General features: G+C 36.7%; 1 protein-coding gene across 5 annotated transcripts in view; it reads right to left on the minus strand.

Moving 5' to 3' along the window:
* The window catches only part of SLC4A10 (solute carrier family 4 member 10), a 293,603-nt gene that overhangs the window by 75,914 nt on the left and 198,983 nt on the right, over positions 1-18,706 (minus strand). For all 5 annotated transcript variants that reach the window (XM_029934489.1, XM_029934491.1, XM_029934488.1 and 2 more), the window contains 2 exons: positions 10,601-10,747; positions 1,689-1,789 (listed from right to left, as the gene is read on the minus strand). In XM_029934489.1, the coding sequence (XP_029790349.1) occupies positions 1,689-1,789; positions 10,601-10,747 (248 nt within the window). The remainder of the gene's footprint in view (positions 1-1,688; positions 1,790-10,600; positions 10,748-18,706) is intronic.

The raw sequence follows: 18,706 nt of genomic DNA on the forward strand, positions 1-18,706 counted from the left end.
TAGCTAAGTGAGAGAATCCCTGTCTTCCTGGTTACTGCTTCCATGAGAGGGATATGGACTAGAAGAAAGTGAGAAGGATGAAATTCCAATTGAAAAAGAGGACATTTAAACTCAAAAACGCTTACAGAGACGTGTGAAACTCACACACACAAAGATCATCTGACAGTCCCCTCCTGTGTGTTTGATACACATGTGCATATTTTTTTTTAATCTGGGGAGGATTGTTTCTGAATGATTTGTTAACTTATCAAAGTCACAATTCAAAATAGATTTAATTCAATATTTATTTATCCATTTATCATTTATATCCCACCTAATCTGCAAAATATTTTGAGGTGGTTGATAGCACTTTCTATTAGACCACTGTTTTCTAATTAATTACTTATTAGGACATACAATAGTCTCAATAGCTATTATATTACTGTGTAATAAATGTGCTTTTAGCAGCAAAAATCTAAATCCAGAAGTGGGAGGTCATTGCAGAGAACAGGGCAAGAGCAGCCCAGATGTACACCAGCAACTCTCGGAGAGCAGATGAGCAATGGATACTTCAAGTCACGTCAGCAACAGAATCTGTGGAAGAACTCTGGAGAGGCGAAGATACCGGATATTGGTGACCTGGGAGGATTTAGGAAGCAGTAAGGAAAAGTGAACTTCGAAAAACATCTAAGCTACGTGGCATGTTATACCTGGGAGAGAGTGAGAGAGAGAGAGATACCACCAAAAATGAAAAGACAGCATTTGAAAATATGAAAGCAAACAGAAGGAGTAACCACACTTCAGTAAAGGGAGAAAGAAAATATTGTTTGAATCATCTCAAATTACATATGGAGGCTGAGGAAGACATTAAAAGACATCTCCTCAGAGACAAAACATAGATAAAGGGAAAGAACAGAGGAGAATTAAAATGTGCAGAGTTGTCAGAAACTCGAAAGTCAGCTTAGAGGACACAGCGAAAGCAGCCCAGGAAATGGCCTTGAGAGGAAGGGGGTACCAATCCTGCAAAGCCTTTGCCCTTGCTGTCAATTATAATGGAGGCTGTGTGCACATATTCCCTGAAGACAGACCCTCCCAAGGTTTTCTGATTTTCTGCTCACACATTGCTTGGAGAGAGACAAGCTGTCAAAAAAACGATAAAGAACCATTTTAAGAAATAAATTGAAGCTTTCATCTCTTCAAAGATGTGTGATTAGAAAAATAAGTCATATAGCTCTTTCAAATTACAACCAAACAAATAAAAAATACTATTATATACATCCTACTTGCATGTAATGAAGTAGGTCCTATAAGACTGAGTTCTTGGTATTTATTTTTATTTCCATCTGAACTTGAAGCTTTCAACAGGCCCTTTTAGAAGGGGACACTGACAGTTTTCTTATTCATTCTACGAATCTGTGAACACATTTTATGCACAGCAAAATGAAAGACTAGGTAAGATAAAATGGAATGATGTATCCACTGTGCTGGTTTAATAGTAATAAAAATGATTAGTAAATACTGCAAAATCAAATTAACTGACGTTACATATGCGTTCAACTAATAGGTATTCAAATAAATAGATATTCAAATAGGTGTTTGTTAACAGGTATTCAAAATATACAAAAATTACATCTCAAAACAGCATTCCTGACACAAAGAACAGTTTATCATGTGGCCTTTGAAGTCCCATACAAGTACTTTTCACTGACCTTCCAGTTCGCTGGAGTTCGGGTCCACTGTGTCCTCCGTGGGGCTCTGCCTCTCCATGAGCTGCTGTTCCATTTGGTACAGCAGGAATCTTCCTCTTCTCCTGCAGGAAGTTTTTTGGTTTTGTTTTTTAATTTCAGGTGCTAGTTGTAAATAACAAAAACAAATTTTTTTCCCTTGAGGCAATATGCAGAGTGGCCAAGAACCCAGGCTCTATTACTTACTGGCTGCATGAACTCTAATAAGTTATCTAGTCTCCTAAAGCTTCAGTTCCTGCCTCCATTCATGAGTGGGAGTCACAATACCTATCAGCGTGGCTAAGAAAATTAAATAAAGTGATGGGCATTTACTCAGTCTTTCAACTAATCTTTACGGGTGCCTTGTCTGCCATTTGCTGTTATGGCTGCTAGCAATGCAACAGTGAGCAAGAAAAAGCATTCTATTCGTGGAGACAAACAAGTCTCTAATGTCAGGTAGACATCCAGCTATTAGGCAAATGAAGGAAAGGAAGGGGACAAAGAGAGACCAGGGTTGGCTAGGTTGGAATGAGAAGACACTAGTTCTGGTGGTGTTGTATGCTTGGCATAGTTCAGCTGTTTAATCAACTTAAACTATTATCGTTAGCTATTTTTAAGGGGGAGGCTCCCTCTGTTATTCTGGCAGATAGCCTCCTACCTGAGGAATAGTTTACAACATGGTTCTTTGTGACTCACAGAGATTCCTAAGACTCTTGTAGAAGGAAACTTCTCATTCAGTCATTGACAATTTAACTGAGGTTTATGGAAGTGCTGTCTTATCACAAGACTGTTCCACCCACTTTTGTCAGTGACAGAGATTTTTAAAATTCAGAAAATCCTACCTGTTGGTTAGCTTTGAGCATGCCAATGTGTTCAAAAGGGCTGAAAAGTATCATAAAATTTTTTAAAGTGGTTCAATTAAAATACTTACTTCACTGCCACTCCCAAATAGTGTAAACATGTAAACATGTGAATGATCAAATGATCTTATGCACAACAGGACATTTAGGTAAAATGATACAGGTTTAAAACATGAGAAAAATAGGTTTGAAAATGCACAAAATAGATAAAAGTTCATCGCTTATATTTTGTTTTGCTTTTACAATTTCCCAGGTACACTGAACTAAAATTCAAAGATGAAAGAGAGCATGTCTGCCAGCTGATGGAGGAACTGCCTTCACACATAAACAGTTATTATATACAGTAAAGGGCTTTAAGGGTGGCCTCAGTACCCTAAATACACAACAGTCACCCAGAAAAACACTTCTTAGATTCCACAAATCTCAGAAAGCAAGTGATACTATTTGGTCTTCTGGGTAATTATCCCTTACTGGCTATGTCTCACTGTCTTACAATGGAAAAAGCTATACATCGATAAGGCAAATGATAAACCATCAAAGATATTAGCCATTCTAAAGTACCTCTTTCATCAAGGAGTGTTCATCTTATAGTAAGGGGGAAATGTGTGTGCAAAGAGATGCATGAATAGTACTGATGAATATTCTGAGGAAAATATAGGAAATATTTTTTGTTCAGAAACACAGGTATTTTGTTATTTTAAAACAAATCAAAGAGTGTGTATATATATTTGACTACTCATATTATGCAATTTATTAATTCAACCAACAAATACTTATTGAGAACTAATTTGTGTCAGGTACTCAACCCCACCACTAAAACACCTGGGGAAAATCAGGTCTCTGGAGCTCACATTCTAATGGGGAACACAAACAATAAACACATAAGTAAATTAATTCTATGGTGTGTTAGATTAAAACCTTTGTAAAAACAAAAATCTCAAGCAGAGTTAAGAGGGGGGTCTGATATATGGGGTGGGTAGAGAGGAAGGAGTGGCGATTATAAACAGAGCCGTCAGGTAGGGTCAGTGAGGAAGTGTCATTTGAGAAAAACCTGAGGGAGTCAAGACAGTAAGCCATGAGAATAACTAGGGGTATCCAAGTAGAAAGAACAGTGAGTGAGACAGTGTCAAGGCAGGGGTAGGGATGTAGGGTTTGAAGAACAAGGAGCAAAGAAGCCAACATGGTTGGAAAAGAGTTAGCAAGGAAGAAAGCCGTTGGAGTTTACTTTGCAGAAGTAAAGGGGAGCCAGATTGTATAGGTTCAGTAGATTGTTGTACGTATTTGGCTTTTATTCTCAGTGAAATAAGGAACTGCTCTAGGCTTGTGAGGAGAGGAATAGTGTAATCTCACTTGGAGTCACTCCAGATGCTATACTGAGACTAGATTTTGGGGGCCAAGGACAAGAACAAGGAGACTGGTTAAAAAAAATTTCAGTAATCCAGGAGGAAAATGATGGCAACATGAATTAGAATGGCAGCAGGGATAACAAGGAGAAATGGTATGATTCTGGATAAATATTAAAGGCAAAGCCAACAGTATTTCCTGGAAGAATGGAACTCTAAGAAAAAATTTTCAAAAATAAGTGTTTTTGGCTTGATCAGCTATAAGTACGGAGTTAAGACCTACCCACAGGGTGAGGTACAGATGGAACAGACTTTGAGAAAAGAGTGGAGTTTCTTGCATACTTCAGGAAGCATTATATTGCCTTTTCTAATATAAATGCAAAAATTAATACAGGTATAGAAATGAGACAATCGATAATTCAATTCAAACTTTGGATATGTCAAGTTTTAGATATCTATAAGACATCCAAATGGAGACATAGGCATTTGCATAAATAACTCTCAAGTTCAAGGTAAACAATAAATTTGGGAGAGGATTTAAAGCTATAACATTGAATGATATTACCAAGAGAATGGAGTGTAGGTAGAAAAGAGAATATGAGCAATAACTGTATCATTTCCACATAAAGAAATCAGGGAAAAAAAGAAGAAACCAGCATAGGAGATTGAGAAGGAATGACCAGTGAGCTAAGAGAAAAATCAAGAGTGTGGTCTTGGGAACAAAGCAAAGAAGGACAGGGAAAGGGAAGTCATCAACTCTGTCAAATGCTGTTGACTGCCAGTCTACGTAGAACGCAGACTAAGAACTGACTATGGGATTGAACAATGTAGAGATCCTCGGTGACCTTCATGTATGTAATTTTAGTGAAGTGATGGGGGCAAAAGCCTTATTGGAGAAGGTTTCAGAGAGACTGGAGAAAAGGAATTGGAGGTAGATAGTTCAGAGAATCCTGTGCCATTTGGTTGAGGAGGGGGAAAAGTGAGTGGATGATGAGTAGCTGATTGTGATAGCAAAGTATTGAGAGTTCTTTTTTAAGATTTTCAAACTAATAAGATTTTATGCTAACAAGAATGATATAATAGAAATAATAGAAATGATATAATAGAAATAAAAAATTGATGACACAGAAGAGAAAGAGAATTGGTGGTGTTCTGTCTTTGAGTAGGTTTGAACAGATGGGATCTAGTGCAAAGGTAGAATGCTGACTTTGGATAATTTAATTATAATACATAGGAAGGCAGACTATGTGCTGCAGATGCCTGCAAGCAGATAGATGATGTGGTGACAGTCTATGGAAGTTCCCTTCAGGGGACGTAGGAAGCAAATCTAAAAGTGAGGGTCAGATGTGCTGAAGATTTAAGGTGAGAAAACAGGTGTGAAATAGTTATCTAGAGAGAATTATTGGACCAGAGGAGATAGGATGATGAACTTGCAACATTAAGGGCCCGCTTGAGGTCTATGGTCATGAACTAACGAGATCAGTCAGTGTAGCCATTTTCCTTCAGCTACATTCAATTGTATCAATGTAGGTATAAAGAGTTGCACTCACACAGGGTTGTGGTTTTAAAAAGCAAGTAATTGGCATGAGAGAAAAGCAAAGAAGTTTATGGTACACACAAGGGAGTGATTATAATGATGGACACAAAGTTCTAATTTTCAGGGTTATCCCTTGAAGTGACTAGTTCTTCTCTTAACTGAGAAAAAGAAGTATTAAAAATTCTGTGACTTACACATTTCAAAAGAACATAGAAACCATGGAAATTATCCCATGGAGGAAAATAGTATTTGAAAGAGTATGAAGTCAGAGTGCTTAATATGGTTTAATTTATCTTGCTCCATTTAGTGAAAGAAAACATAGTTCATAGTATCTGTTATTCAATCACAACATACATTTAAAAAATACTAATGTTGTAAAGAAGCATAGAAGAACCCAAGTGCCTTGATTCGTAATTCAATGTTCTTTCTACTATTGCCTAATATTGTGAATCCAGTAATTAATCCTGATTTTAAAGAGTCTCATAAAAATAATTTTAAAAACACAGAGCTCTGAGCCCTCCACCTGCCTCAAAAATACCATTCACCAAAGGCAAGATAATTTCAAAAATGCTTGACTTCAGTTTTAATGTTTAAAAAACTAATGGTGTTAACAAGTAACCTTTAAAGTCTCACTCACTTTCAAACATATTAATATTTTCACAGAATTTTTCCAAATAACATTGATTACAGAGTTTCCTTCTTATGACTTCAGGAAGCATTCTATTGTCTTTTTCTAATATTATAAGTGCAAAGATGTTTACAAGTACAAAATAAGTCAATCTATAACTCCCAAAATTACTCTTTCAGCAACTTCTGTTGTCTTAGTAGTAGATCAACTGAAACTATGTGGCTGCGGGTATAGAATCACAAAATCATAATTGTTGAGAAAAAGGAAATCAAATATTCTTTAATAATTATGAAATGACTTCAGAATGAAAAAACAAATAAGACATCAGTATGTATTTCTTAAATTGATAGTGAGATTGAGCTGACCTTTTTAAAAACTCATGGCTGAGCTGTACACTTGTTTATTTTTGTCCTCCTCTGGCTAACCAGGAGAACATTCTATGTCCAGGACTTAGTCACCTAGAGCAGTAAGGTCATACAGGTCGGACTCCACAGGGACAAAAGCCCACGACAAGGCTGAGTAGACAACCCCGGGGCGGGCGGGGGGGGGGGGTGATTGCAGGGGGCATATTCAGTAGGAACAGAGGTGGCAATATGAGTGGGGTTAACAAACGTTCGGCCACCAATCTCAACAAAGTCAGACCTGAAATTAAAAAATGACCCAAAATGATGGCAATAGTTTATATTTTTACCTTTCTGGATTATATAATGAGTGAAATGTGGATTTTTAACTTTTTACAATTTTTCTACCATACATCCACACAAAGGTAACATGAACGTTAGAATTCTAATTAAAAAATTCTTCCCAATCAGAAATACGATTAGCAGTAATGGGGAATTTTCCATAGAATATGATTAATCCATACCTTTGAATTTTCTTTTTTTTTTTAACACTTTCATTGTTTTATTTTTTAAAATATTGATCTACCTGGAACTTGTAAATGTTCTAATTTAATGCAAGACGTCATTAAATAAATCTTGACATTAAAGAGTACATACTTATCAAAATTTTTATTTAACTTCTTTAAGTGTTTATTTTAATCACCTCATGCCCATCACAAGTGCACTCCTGAATCCCCACCACCTATTTCACCCATCCCTCCCCCCACCACCTCTCTGGTAACCATCAGTTTATTCTCTATAGTTAAGAGTCTGTTTCTTTGTCTCACTGTTTTTTTTTTCATTTACTCATTGTTTTGTTTCTTAAATTTTACATGAGTAAAATCATATGGTAGTTGTTTTCTCTGACATATTTTGTTTTGTATTATACTTTCTAGCTTGCTTCATGTTGTTGCAAATGGCAAGATTTCATTCTTTTTTTCTGGCTGAGTAATATACCATTTTATATTCACCTCTTCATTATCCATTCATCTACTGATGGATACTTGGGCTGCCTCCATAACTTGACTATTGTAAATAATGCTACTGTAGACATAGAAATGCATGTATCCCTTTGAATTAGTGTTTTTGTATTCTCTGGGTAAATAGCCAGTAGTGTGACTACTGGGTCATAGAATAGATCTATGTTTAACTTTTCAAGGAAACTCCATACTGTTTTCCACAGTGCTGCACCAGTTTGCATTCCCACCAACAATGCAAGAAGTTCATTTTTCTCCACATCCTTGCCAACACCTGTTGTTTCTTGTTTTTGATTTTAGCCATTCTGACAGGTATGAGGTGACACCTCATTGTAGTTTTGACTGGCATTTTCCTGATGATGAATGATGGTGAAAATCTTTTCATATGTTTATTGGCCATCTGAATGTCTTCTTTGGAGAAATGCCTGTTCCTGTCTTCTGCCCATTTTCAGTTGGATTACTTGTTTTGGGAGTATTGAGTTTTATAAGTTATTTATATAATTTCTATACCAAACCTTTATCAGATGTCAAAAAGAATTGTAAAGCATTAAAGAGCTTTGAAATGTCTATAAAGTTTAATATCTAAAAATACAGCAGAATAAACATTCCTACTTAACAGACTTCAAAGAGTCTGAACTGTGAAATGTTCAAAGTGGCAAGGTGGCAGAAAACAAGATCATATGACTTTGCTTTTCAACATAGTGAAAAATGATGTCACCTAGGAAAATATATATTATTGAATGCCTTACTGTATACATTTTTATCTAGTTTTTATTTCATACATTATAAAATAGCACAGTCCAAATACTATTATATGCAGAGAACAATCTTTTTCTAATCTTTTATGTCCGTATGTTCCTGTGGATATCAGCATTAGAGTGTTTATTGCCTTGAGCTCAAACTATTGCATGACTTTAATGTAAATCCTTTACTGTTCTATAAGGTCACGGCATAACTGATTTTATGTAGAACAGGTAGTTCTCATTTCTTAATTAGTTGCTCTGCTCTTTCTCATTCACAGTGAGTATAGTATCCACAATTATTGGACCAGCCTTCCTCCACTTCCAGAGGCCTTCTGGGAAAGGAAGGAGAAAGACTTATTGGGATATGTAGTATCCAACTTTCATCATGCAGTCAAATTAGACCTGTGAACTGCAAGACTTAAACATTTTCTTCTCAGGACCCACTTGGACATCAGAGAGCAATAGTAACTACTTCTTCAGCTGTTTCAGGAGACTCCTCAGGTAGAACAGAAGCTCCTTCTTTGTGGGTTACTCAGCAGATGGTGACACTTTGGTTAAAGGCTTAGGTAAGTTCCATCTTTTGCTGTTTCTTTACTTGACACTTCAAAAGATGCCTGACTCTCATTTTTAAGCAACAAATCTTCATCACCTCCAAGTTTATGACCATTGCTTAACTTCCAGATTTCACCTGTCCTCTGATATAAGCACTCCTCCAGTTTCCTCAAGTGCATTTCCTAGTGAGGTTTTAGAATATTCTCTATGTATCTGCTGGTCTTTTCATCCTGTTCCTCTTGTTGTTGTTGTTTTCTGACAAGTTCTTTACTTTTTCAGATATACTTGGGAAGATTTAAATGAATTAGGCCATGAGATAGTCACAGAAATAGTTAAAGAAGAGCAAGCAGTAAAAAAATCCAGACACACAGCAAAATTCAGTCTTTATTTCTTAGATCAGGTATCCCACACCAAGCTCCAGACACAAAAGAGAGAGACAAGAGAGAAGGAAAATGCTGATGATCCCAGAGAAGCTATGGTGGTGGAAGCCTCACGTCTGGGCAGGAGGCTGAATTTTCTCTCCTTTTTTTTTTTAAGTTTATTGAGAGAGAGAGAGAGAGAGAGAGAGAGAGAGAGCGCGCGCAAGACCGAGCGAGCGAGCGAATCTTAAGCTCCACACTCACTGGGGCAGAGCCTGATATGGTGCTCCATCTAACAACCGTGGGATCATGACCTGAGCAGAAATCAAGAGTCAGGTGCTTAACTGACTCAGCCACCCAGGTGCCCCAGGCTGAATTTTCTTCATCCTCGCCAATTTCAAAGTAATATATCAAAACATGGAAAGACAGTAATGGGCTTTCTAAAGCCATATTTTACTTTTTTATTAAAATGTTATTTTTCCGCCAGTGTCATGTACTTTAAGGTGGGTTTAAAACATTTCCAGGCATATGGGACCACTTGGTTTAGTAGCATATCATCAATATACCAGATTTCTCAGTGAAGTGTGTTGGACAGCATCAGGACTCTGTGACTTCATGTCCCCACCTTCTTAGATGTTATAGAGGTTCTAGTAGCACTCCAATGTGTGGAGAACAGGGGGCTCCCCATACCAACAAGCCATGCTACAGATATGAGCTGGGTGTCCTACATTCCAACTCAATTCTGACACTAGTTAATGGGAGACAGCATCATATTCCATGGTTAACGGTATATACCTGCAGGGTTGCCCCTGTCTCACCACCCAAGTTGCCACCTGAGCTTCTGACTGAGTGGCTGTAAATCAAAGGTTCCCATGACCATCCTCTCAGGTTCAGTTAATTTGCTAGAGCAGCTCACAGAACTCAGAAAAACATTTTGCTCACAGATCACTAGTTAATTATAAAAGGAACTCAGGAACACAGCCAGGTAGAAGAGACGCACAGGGCAAGGTATGGAGAAAGGGCGAGAGGCTTCCATGCCCTCTCCAGACATGCTACTCTCCCCAGTCTCCACACGTTCACCAGCCTGAAGCTCTTTGTTCCCTGTCCTCTTGGGGTTCATGGATGCTTCGTTACACAGGCATGATTGATTAAAGCATTGGCCATTGGTGACTGAATGCAGTCTCCAGCCCCTTCCACTTCCTGGAGGTGGGAGAGTGGGACTGAAAGGTTCCAACCGTCTAATCACACAGTTGGCTCCATTGGCCACCAGCCCACCCTGTGGGGAGTTCCCCAAGCTACCCCATTAGCATGCTCCTCCTCACTTAGGAAATTTTAAGGAGTTCAGGAGCTCCATGCCACTAAAGCGAATGAACGCCAAGTATTTATTTGTTATTACAAATCACAATAACATCATTTAAATCATTTTGAATCCTTTCAATGAGTTATACTTTTTTAGTACATGTGTTTGAAAGACAACAAAATGATGGGATTTTTAAGAGTATTTTCAAATATACATACCTGGGAGGGAACATTTTTGGGAGGCTCTATACGAATGCTCGGGTCCCATTCTCCAGGAGGGAGAACAGTAACCTGATCCAGAAATTCATCGATTCCTGATACCAAGTCATTGCGATCTTTAGCTTTGTAAGCAACATCATGAAATACCTACAGGGGGAGAAGATAAAAATAAAGTAATCATAAAATCTTAATGTGTTCAGTGTTTTCGTCTCCCAGTTATCTTGCATGTGATTATAACAATTTGAAGAACTAGGCAGCTCTAACTAAAGTTTTTATTTTAAACTATTGTAATTTATTCTATGAATGCACCCGGATATAGATTTTTCTTAGAGTGCTAGGATGAATGCTGAAATTTCTGAAACAAAAGTAAGAAAAAGAGAAAGGAGTATGAAAGAAATCTTATTCAATTCAAATTAAGGATTCAAGCTTGGCAAAGGTTATTTAAGTGTGGGGAAACCAAACGTTCAGAAAGAAGCTCTTACTTAAAAATAGAGAGAAGATTTCTAGGATATATTGAAAATTTTAGCAATACTTATGCCCTGGTATTTAAAAGGCTATTTTGTTTTAATTTTTAAATAATAATAAAATTATAAATTAGTGTTGTCTGGATGTATATATCATATCATCTCTCCAGTGTAACAAGCCTATTTCCATTCACAATGAGTTACACTTACACACACACACACACACACACACACACACACACACACACACCACTGTGGTAGCCATCTATGCCATTGACAAGCATTGCAGTTCTTTTAGACATAGGGCAAGAGGTCATTCCTTGCCTCCTTTGATAGTGGGATTAGGTGTGTCCCATTTAGATGCACATCTGTCACTTTCAAATGGCAGTTATGCCAATCAGTATGTAAGTTAACCCGTTGCCTTTCGTCTGCCATAGTGACTGAGAAAAGGCAGAGTGAGGTGGAGCTTCTATAAACCTGGGAGCCTGAGTGATGCAATCTGCAGAACTCCTCTGCTAATTTAGGATTGACACAGGCCATGATAGAAATAAATCCTCACTATTTTAAACCACTGAGACTGTAGGTGGTTATTCCCGCAGCACAACACAGAGATGAAGGGCATACTTAACATAACTAATGAGGAAAGTAAAAATAAAGATACATGGGAAAATTTAATCTATATCAAACATAATATTGATATTCCTGATACTTTTTGTATTTCATATAATATGAAATGGAACAGACATTTGAGACTTGGGGTTACTAAATTATTCTTATCCTGAGCTACATATTACACTGACCACCTTTTCTAAAAATTTCCAGGGAAACTGTGCTTTCAAATATTCTATTCTACTTTTAGACCATTTGTTTTAGTTTCTGGCTTGATACTCAATCTAAAGTGATGGAGAAGAGATAATGATTGTTTTCAAAGTCTTTCTCTTTACTTCCCAACTAAGAACACTTCACAAAAGATCACTGGTATGATAAACGTACAGTCTTGGCTTGAGATAATTGAAGACACCAAAGATATATTAATGGTTTAGTTGCATTTTGGTAAAGATAGTTTTTAAAATATTGACAACACTGATTTCCCTGCCACAAGCCACTGAGTTTATAGCTCAGAATATCTCTCCTCTTTTAAAGAGTTTTATATGACTATGACACCTAATCTGAGCATTTAATAATTGCAAATGTTCTTAATCCCAACAAGAATTTGCTACTTTACTTTTTCCCTTCTAGTGGCAACTCTCTTGAAATCTTTCTTGATTTGACCTCTTAATTTAAAAAATTTCTTCAGGGTGACTGGGTGGCTCCGTCGGTTGAGCGTCCAACTTTGGCTCAGCTCATGATTTCAGTTTGTGGGTTTAAGCTCCTCATTGGGCTCTGTATGGACAGCTCAGAGCCTGGAGCCTGCTTCAGATTCTGTGACTCCCTCTCTCTCTCTCTGCCCCCACTCACATTCTGTCTCTCTCTCCTTCAAACATAAATAAACATTAAAAAAATTTTTTAGTTGCTTTAAGGGATCGCATGGTCCTATATCTGCTTTAGATATATGAATGTCCAAACTCATCCAGGACAGTTGATTTCCTATTATCTTAAAACCCCTCAGATACCACAACTTGTTTGATTTTAAATTAAAAACGTTCTGTTGATTTCCTAGCACCAATTTCCCCAATAGTTTAATTACTTTAAAGGGCTCTTCTCCCTTCTTAACTAACCTTACATCCTGATTTCAACATACATTTGACTTTTAAGAGAAGCCTTCCCTGATCCCCTCTCAAACGAGATTAGACATCCTGTTAATATGCTCCTAACACCTTGTCCTTTTTCTTGATAGCTTTCTCTGTAATTATTATTTATTATAATTGTTAAGTATATAGTTGTTTAATGATTATTTTTCCTGCTAAAACATGAACTCTGAACATTCATTTAATATTTATCAAACTATTTATATGCTAAGGATACAGCAGTGAATAAAACCAACAAAAATCCATGCCCTCATGGAGTTTATACTCTAGTGGGAGGGGAGAGATGGAAAATAAGCAATATAAGGAGTATATATTTTGTTGGAGGACGAGAAGTCCAATCCAGAAAATGAGGTAGGAAAAGAGGATTAAGAGTAAGATGAGGGGATGCAGTAATTTACAATAGGGTGATTAAGGACGACCTCGATGAGATGGTTCAGCAAAAACCTGATATTGAAAGCAAGAGCTCTCCGGGCAGAGGGTACAGCCAGTACAAAGATTCTCAAGTGACAGCATGCATGTCATATTTGAGAAGTAGATAGGAAGCCAAATCCTGGGAAGGAATGAGCTAGAAGGAGAGCAGAAAGAAAGGTCAGAAGGGCAGAAAGTCATCCTGTAGGATTTTGTAGATCATCATAAGCATTTTTGACTTTTACTCTGAATGAGATAAGAAGCTATTAGAGGGCCTTGAGCAGAAGCCTAGCTCTAGCTGTTGTGTCAAGAACAGAATGAAGTAGGCAAGGGCAGAGAGAGCAAGTAGGAGTTCTAATGCAAGAACAGAATAATAATGGTGGCACGGGCCAGGTGATGGGGGTAAAAACCAGGTGATAACAGTTCAGAAAGTCAGGCATAGTAGGATTCTGGACATATTGTGAAAGTAGAGCCAAGAAGATTTACTGATAGATTGGCCTTGAGTGTGAAAGAGGAATCAAGGATGACTTCAGGGTGTTCCATGAGGCCAGTGCCCAAAGCTTTAATCTCTACCACATTATCTCCAATATGTAGTAGGCAATAAATATATATTCATTATAGTAACAATATGAAATATTTACAATTATGGTCATTCCCAGTGTGAAGATGAGGAAACTGAGGCAGAGAGAGTGGAGATTAACTTGCTCAGCATCACACAGTGAGGAAATACCCTTTCCTTCCTTCTTTCTTCTTTCCTTTTTTCCTCCCCTCTGCCTCTCTTCCTTTCTTTGTTTCTTTCTCTTCTTTTTAAAATATAGAAGAGTCTAGACTATCTTTTAAGGGGATAGAAATGATACAGTAGGGAGGTAGAAAGTGATAATATAGGAAGCATAATTAAGGAGCAAAGTTCCCATTGATGCAGTGGATGGGAAGAAGGAAGGATATAGAAAAAGAGGCTGGGAAAAAAACAGCAGTGAATTAGGAAGAAACCTCAGTAAATTTGTTTCAAGCCTGCTTTTACTATTTTTGGACCTTTGTTCTTCTCTATTTTTCTTAGAATAAGCTTATCAAGCTCCTTGATAAATCCTGTTGGGATTTTGATTGGAATTGTATCGATTTCTCTCTTACCACCATTGCTTGCCCAAATTGTTGCAATGCCTCTGAAGTAGTCTCTCTGCTTTCTCCCTTGCTCCTCCACAAGCCAAGTGATGCTTTTAAGATGTAAGATAAATCATATCTTTATTCAAAATATTTCATTTGCCTCCCAACTCAAAGTCCTTATATTGTCTACAAATACCCTATATAGACTGGCCCACTGCCTCTGACCTCAATGCCTGCTGTACTCTCCCTTTCTTCCTCCCGCCCAGCCATGGGGTCCTCTTTGCTGTTCCTCAGATATTCCTGGCATTTCCCCTTATTTATTCTATTGTTTGGAAAATATTTCCTCAGATATCTGAGTAGCTTGTCCCCTCCCCTCTTATAGGTTCCTGATTTTAATTTGCAACTGTCCCCATCCCACCCCTGCTTTGGTAGTTTCCTCCATAACACTTACCACCATGTATCATATATTTTACTTTTATGTGTTAGTCTGTCTTTCCATTAGACTATCAGCTCAATGAAATAAAAGGCTCTTGTCTATTTTGTTCACTCATATATCCCCAGCAACTGCAAAAGTGCCTGATAAATAGTTCACATTCAACAAATATTTATTGAATTAGTTAGTAAAGAACAAAGTGAAGAAGGAATTTGACCTAATAGAGACCAAGACTCATTATATTAAAGATACTATAATTAAAATAGTGATGGTGCAGAGATGGATGGGTGTTTTTTTTTTTGAAAAGCACTCATCACCCACCACTGAGTAAATGATGAACTAACCAGTAAATGGTACTAAGCCAAGTGATTATATAAAAATGAAATTGGATCTTTACCCATCTCCTATATAAAAATCAATTCCAAGCATATTAAAAAACTTTCATATGAGAGATAAAGTACAAAACTCATTGAACATAAAATGTATTTAAGCAATACTTCATATTTCATAGTTTTAGTCTCAACACAAAACACACAATTAATTTTCGTTGTTCTTCATGAAAAAACAAAAAGAAATAACAGGTGTTCAACAATGTCAAATGCCAATAGGAGATCAAGTGACATGACTACAGAACATGGAATCGTATATTTGGTAAATAGGGACCTTACTGAAAGCAGTTTTAGTACAGTGGTGGTGACAAACATCAGACTAAAACTTACTGAGATGAATGAAGCTAAGATATTGAGAACAGGTAGACACTACTCCTTCAAAGCTGTGTGAGATTCAGGTTCAGTCAACAGTTCTTCAATGGTAGATGCTATGTGAAGCAGTAAGGGATGTCATTTTAAGGATGGAAAAAAATAGACATGTATTTGACATGTATTTCTTAAATAGCTGCTATATTTGGGCATGGTCTCTGATTGAACAGAAAGTCAGTATTGACTTAAAATCGGTTAAGAGAAAATTGGCTCAAAAACCAAGAACAAGGAAAATGATGTCACTCTAATGTTTTTTGTTTTTCCTTTGTTTTCATAAAGCAATGTTTTAAACATATGTCAATATATATTGATTTTATTATTTTAAAATGAACTTCATAAATACAGATTTTTTTTAATTCTCAGTTTTAAGTCCTATTATGATAAATATCAGCATGCTATTTATATAAACAAAAGCTCTTTGGTGTGCTTTTGGTAATGTTTAAGAATGGAAAGGGCTTAATACAATGGCAGTGGTGCCAATAAGCAAAATCATGCAATTTATCTCCAGTAATGCTTAGCAGAAAGGAACAAAATAGATTACTGAATTGATTCAAGATCAGGTATTGTTAGCACATTCAGTCATTAACTCTTTAAAAAATTATTAAGCCCTGGCTGAAGATCAGACACTATGCTAAGTCTAAAGATACAAAAGGAAAAGACGGACTAGATACAAGAAGTTTCCAGGATGGAGAGGAGAAAGACAAACAAGAGCTCAGTCAACAAAACATTTTTTTGAGCACCTGACAAAAATGAATAGTAAACGGTAAGTGCTGTCACAGAATGTCCAGTTTGATACTGTGATCCAATTCACTAGTTCCTTAACTAAGCTTTATGAACCAACATACTAAATTTTGTTCTTAATGAGTGTAATTATTCATTGCCTCAAAGTAATTGAACAAAGCAAAACAACTTGTCTACCTGTGTTCTGAACAACAAGAAAGTTCTTTCTCTTTTAAAAGAGAAAACAAACACTTTTTGATATTCAATTAATGTACTATTATAATTAACATGCCCTGTATAATTAATCGCTCTCATCTTCTATAGTAACTTTCTGGCTGAGTTTCTGCTTCTCTGTCCCACTGCTGAAGAGTTACAAATTACCCTAAAACTAAGCTCTAAACTTTCAAATCTAAGAGATTTATGTTTGAGCCCTCATTAGAAGGCCAATGCTTGTTCTCAAATTGGGTAGTTCGCTTTGATCAGGGAAAGAGATGAAAATCCTTTCTCTGCTGTCACTCTAACCCTAAAATTTCAAAAACATGGATGCTTCTCTGTTGTTCCATGCCCCCTGGATTAGTTTTTTAAAACCTCTGGAGTTGAAATCTTTCTTTTGAGAAAGTCTTGACTCCTAATTGGGGAAGGGAAGGATTAGGAAAGGTTAGATACCTTAAGTATATACTCACCTCCCACGACACAATGTGTGCCTCTTATCGTATAACCTATTTCATGCCCCAGAAACATCTTAATGTAATGCCCTAATGTCTTAGATGCGGAAACATAATATAACATGGAATATGCATAAAAGTGACAGTACTTAAATTGTGGGCTACAAATCACAGTGTCATATATTCTGCAATGCTGTAAAAATTGTAAAATATTAATCATTATGGAACCACTAAAAGCAAAGATACTGTGAGTGTCTTCTCATGAGAGTTATACTAGAGCAAGTGGGTGGTCCTCATGAAGCCCTTTTCTTTTTAAACTCCCCTTTCTTCTTTCAGATATCCTCAATAAAATGATATTCACTGTAGTGTACTGAGTAGTGTCCTCTCAAAACATAAATCCACCTGAACCCCAGAATGTGACCTTACTTGGAATACAGGTCTTTAAAGATATAATGAAGGTAAAGATCTCAGGATAAAATCATCCTAAATTAGAGTGGGCCCTAAATTCAATGACAGGTGTCCTTGTAAAAGACAAAAAAGAAGAAAACACAGAGGCACAGGGGAGAAGACCACATGAAGATGGAGGTGAAGGCTGGAGTTTTGCTGCCACAAGGCAAGAAATGCCAGGAGCCACCAGAACCTGGAGAGACAGGGAAACATTCTCCCCTAGAGCCTTCGGAGAGAATGTGGTCTGACACCTGCACTTCACACTTCTAGCTCCCCAAAATGTGAGAAAATAAGTTATTCCTGTCTTAATCACCTGGTTTGTGGTAATTTTTTATGGTAGACACAGGAAATGAATACACTCATTAAGCTGATTCTCAAACTGATGAAAACTATGCTTTCTTCTAGCTTTTGATTTCCCATGTATAAGTATCAATAATAGATACATACAAAACCATAAAACATAATTTGGACAGATATAATAGAAATTATATCAAAGTTCAAATTTTCAGATTTCATAAACATAAGGAAAAACTATATAAGAATACTGATCTGTTTTCTTTTTCAAATTTTCAATCCAAAGCTATGTATTTCAATAAATAAATTCTTTAGGTGAGTCTAAAAAATGTATAACCTGTTTATTATTTACTACTGAATTTTGAATGTATGGCCCTTCTGTGGTCTTCTGTACCTGCTCTTCTTTAACAATAAAAAACAAACAATAGATTTCCATAAGGTGTTGGAGATACAAGAAACCAGTTATATGTTAGTACTTATGTTCTTATTTTTATGAGCATACATTTTCGAGACATATACCTCTTGCGAAGCTGCTAAAAGCTTTTTCCAGTCCAAAAAAAGGACATGCCAATTTTTTACATGGAAAAACTTTTGTGCTGTATCATAGAGATCACAGCACCCTTGAAATCCATCTGAAGCTCCTCTAATGGTTCAAAGACTCTCAGGTTAAGAACATTCAGGAAAAACTGTAAAGAGAGTTGATAGATGTTGCATAGCTTTTGTTGTCATATATACTATTCAAATACACTGCCATTGTTCTCTCTTGAGGTCCTAGAATTATTTTGCCCAAAACAAGATTTGTAATGATATCAACAATGGTGCTCACTTTAGCAGGCCATATACTATAAAGGGAATATTAAGAAATAACCTCTAAATGTCACTAAATAAAGATTTTCTTTACAGTATGAGGTTTTAAAGCATTCTATTCATGTGTGTGAATTTACTACCCCTTTCAAACAAATTTTCCCAAAGGAAATTTTATACTCAAGACATAGAAGAAGGGGGATTTAAAAGAGAGAAATCTGATTCACAACAAATAGTCATGAATACAGTAACTCCAAAAGGTAA

The sequence above is a fragment of the Suricata suricatta genome, chromosome 3 (assembly GCF_006229205.1).
Source record: "Suricata suricatta isolate VVHF042 chromosome 3, meerkat_22Aug2017_6uvM2_HiC, whole genome shotgun sequence".
Classification (NCBI taxonomy): domain Eukaryota; kingdom Metazoa; phylum Chordata; class Mammalia; order Carnivora; family Herpestidae; genus Suricata; species Suricata suricatta.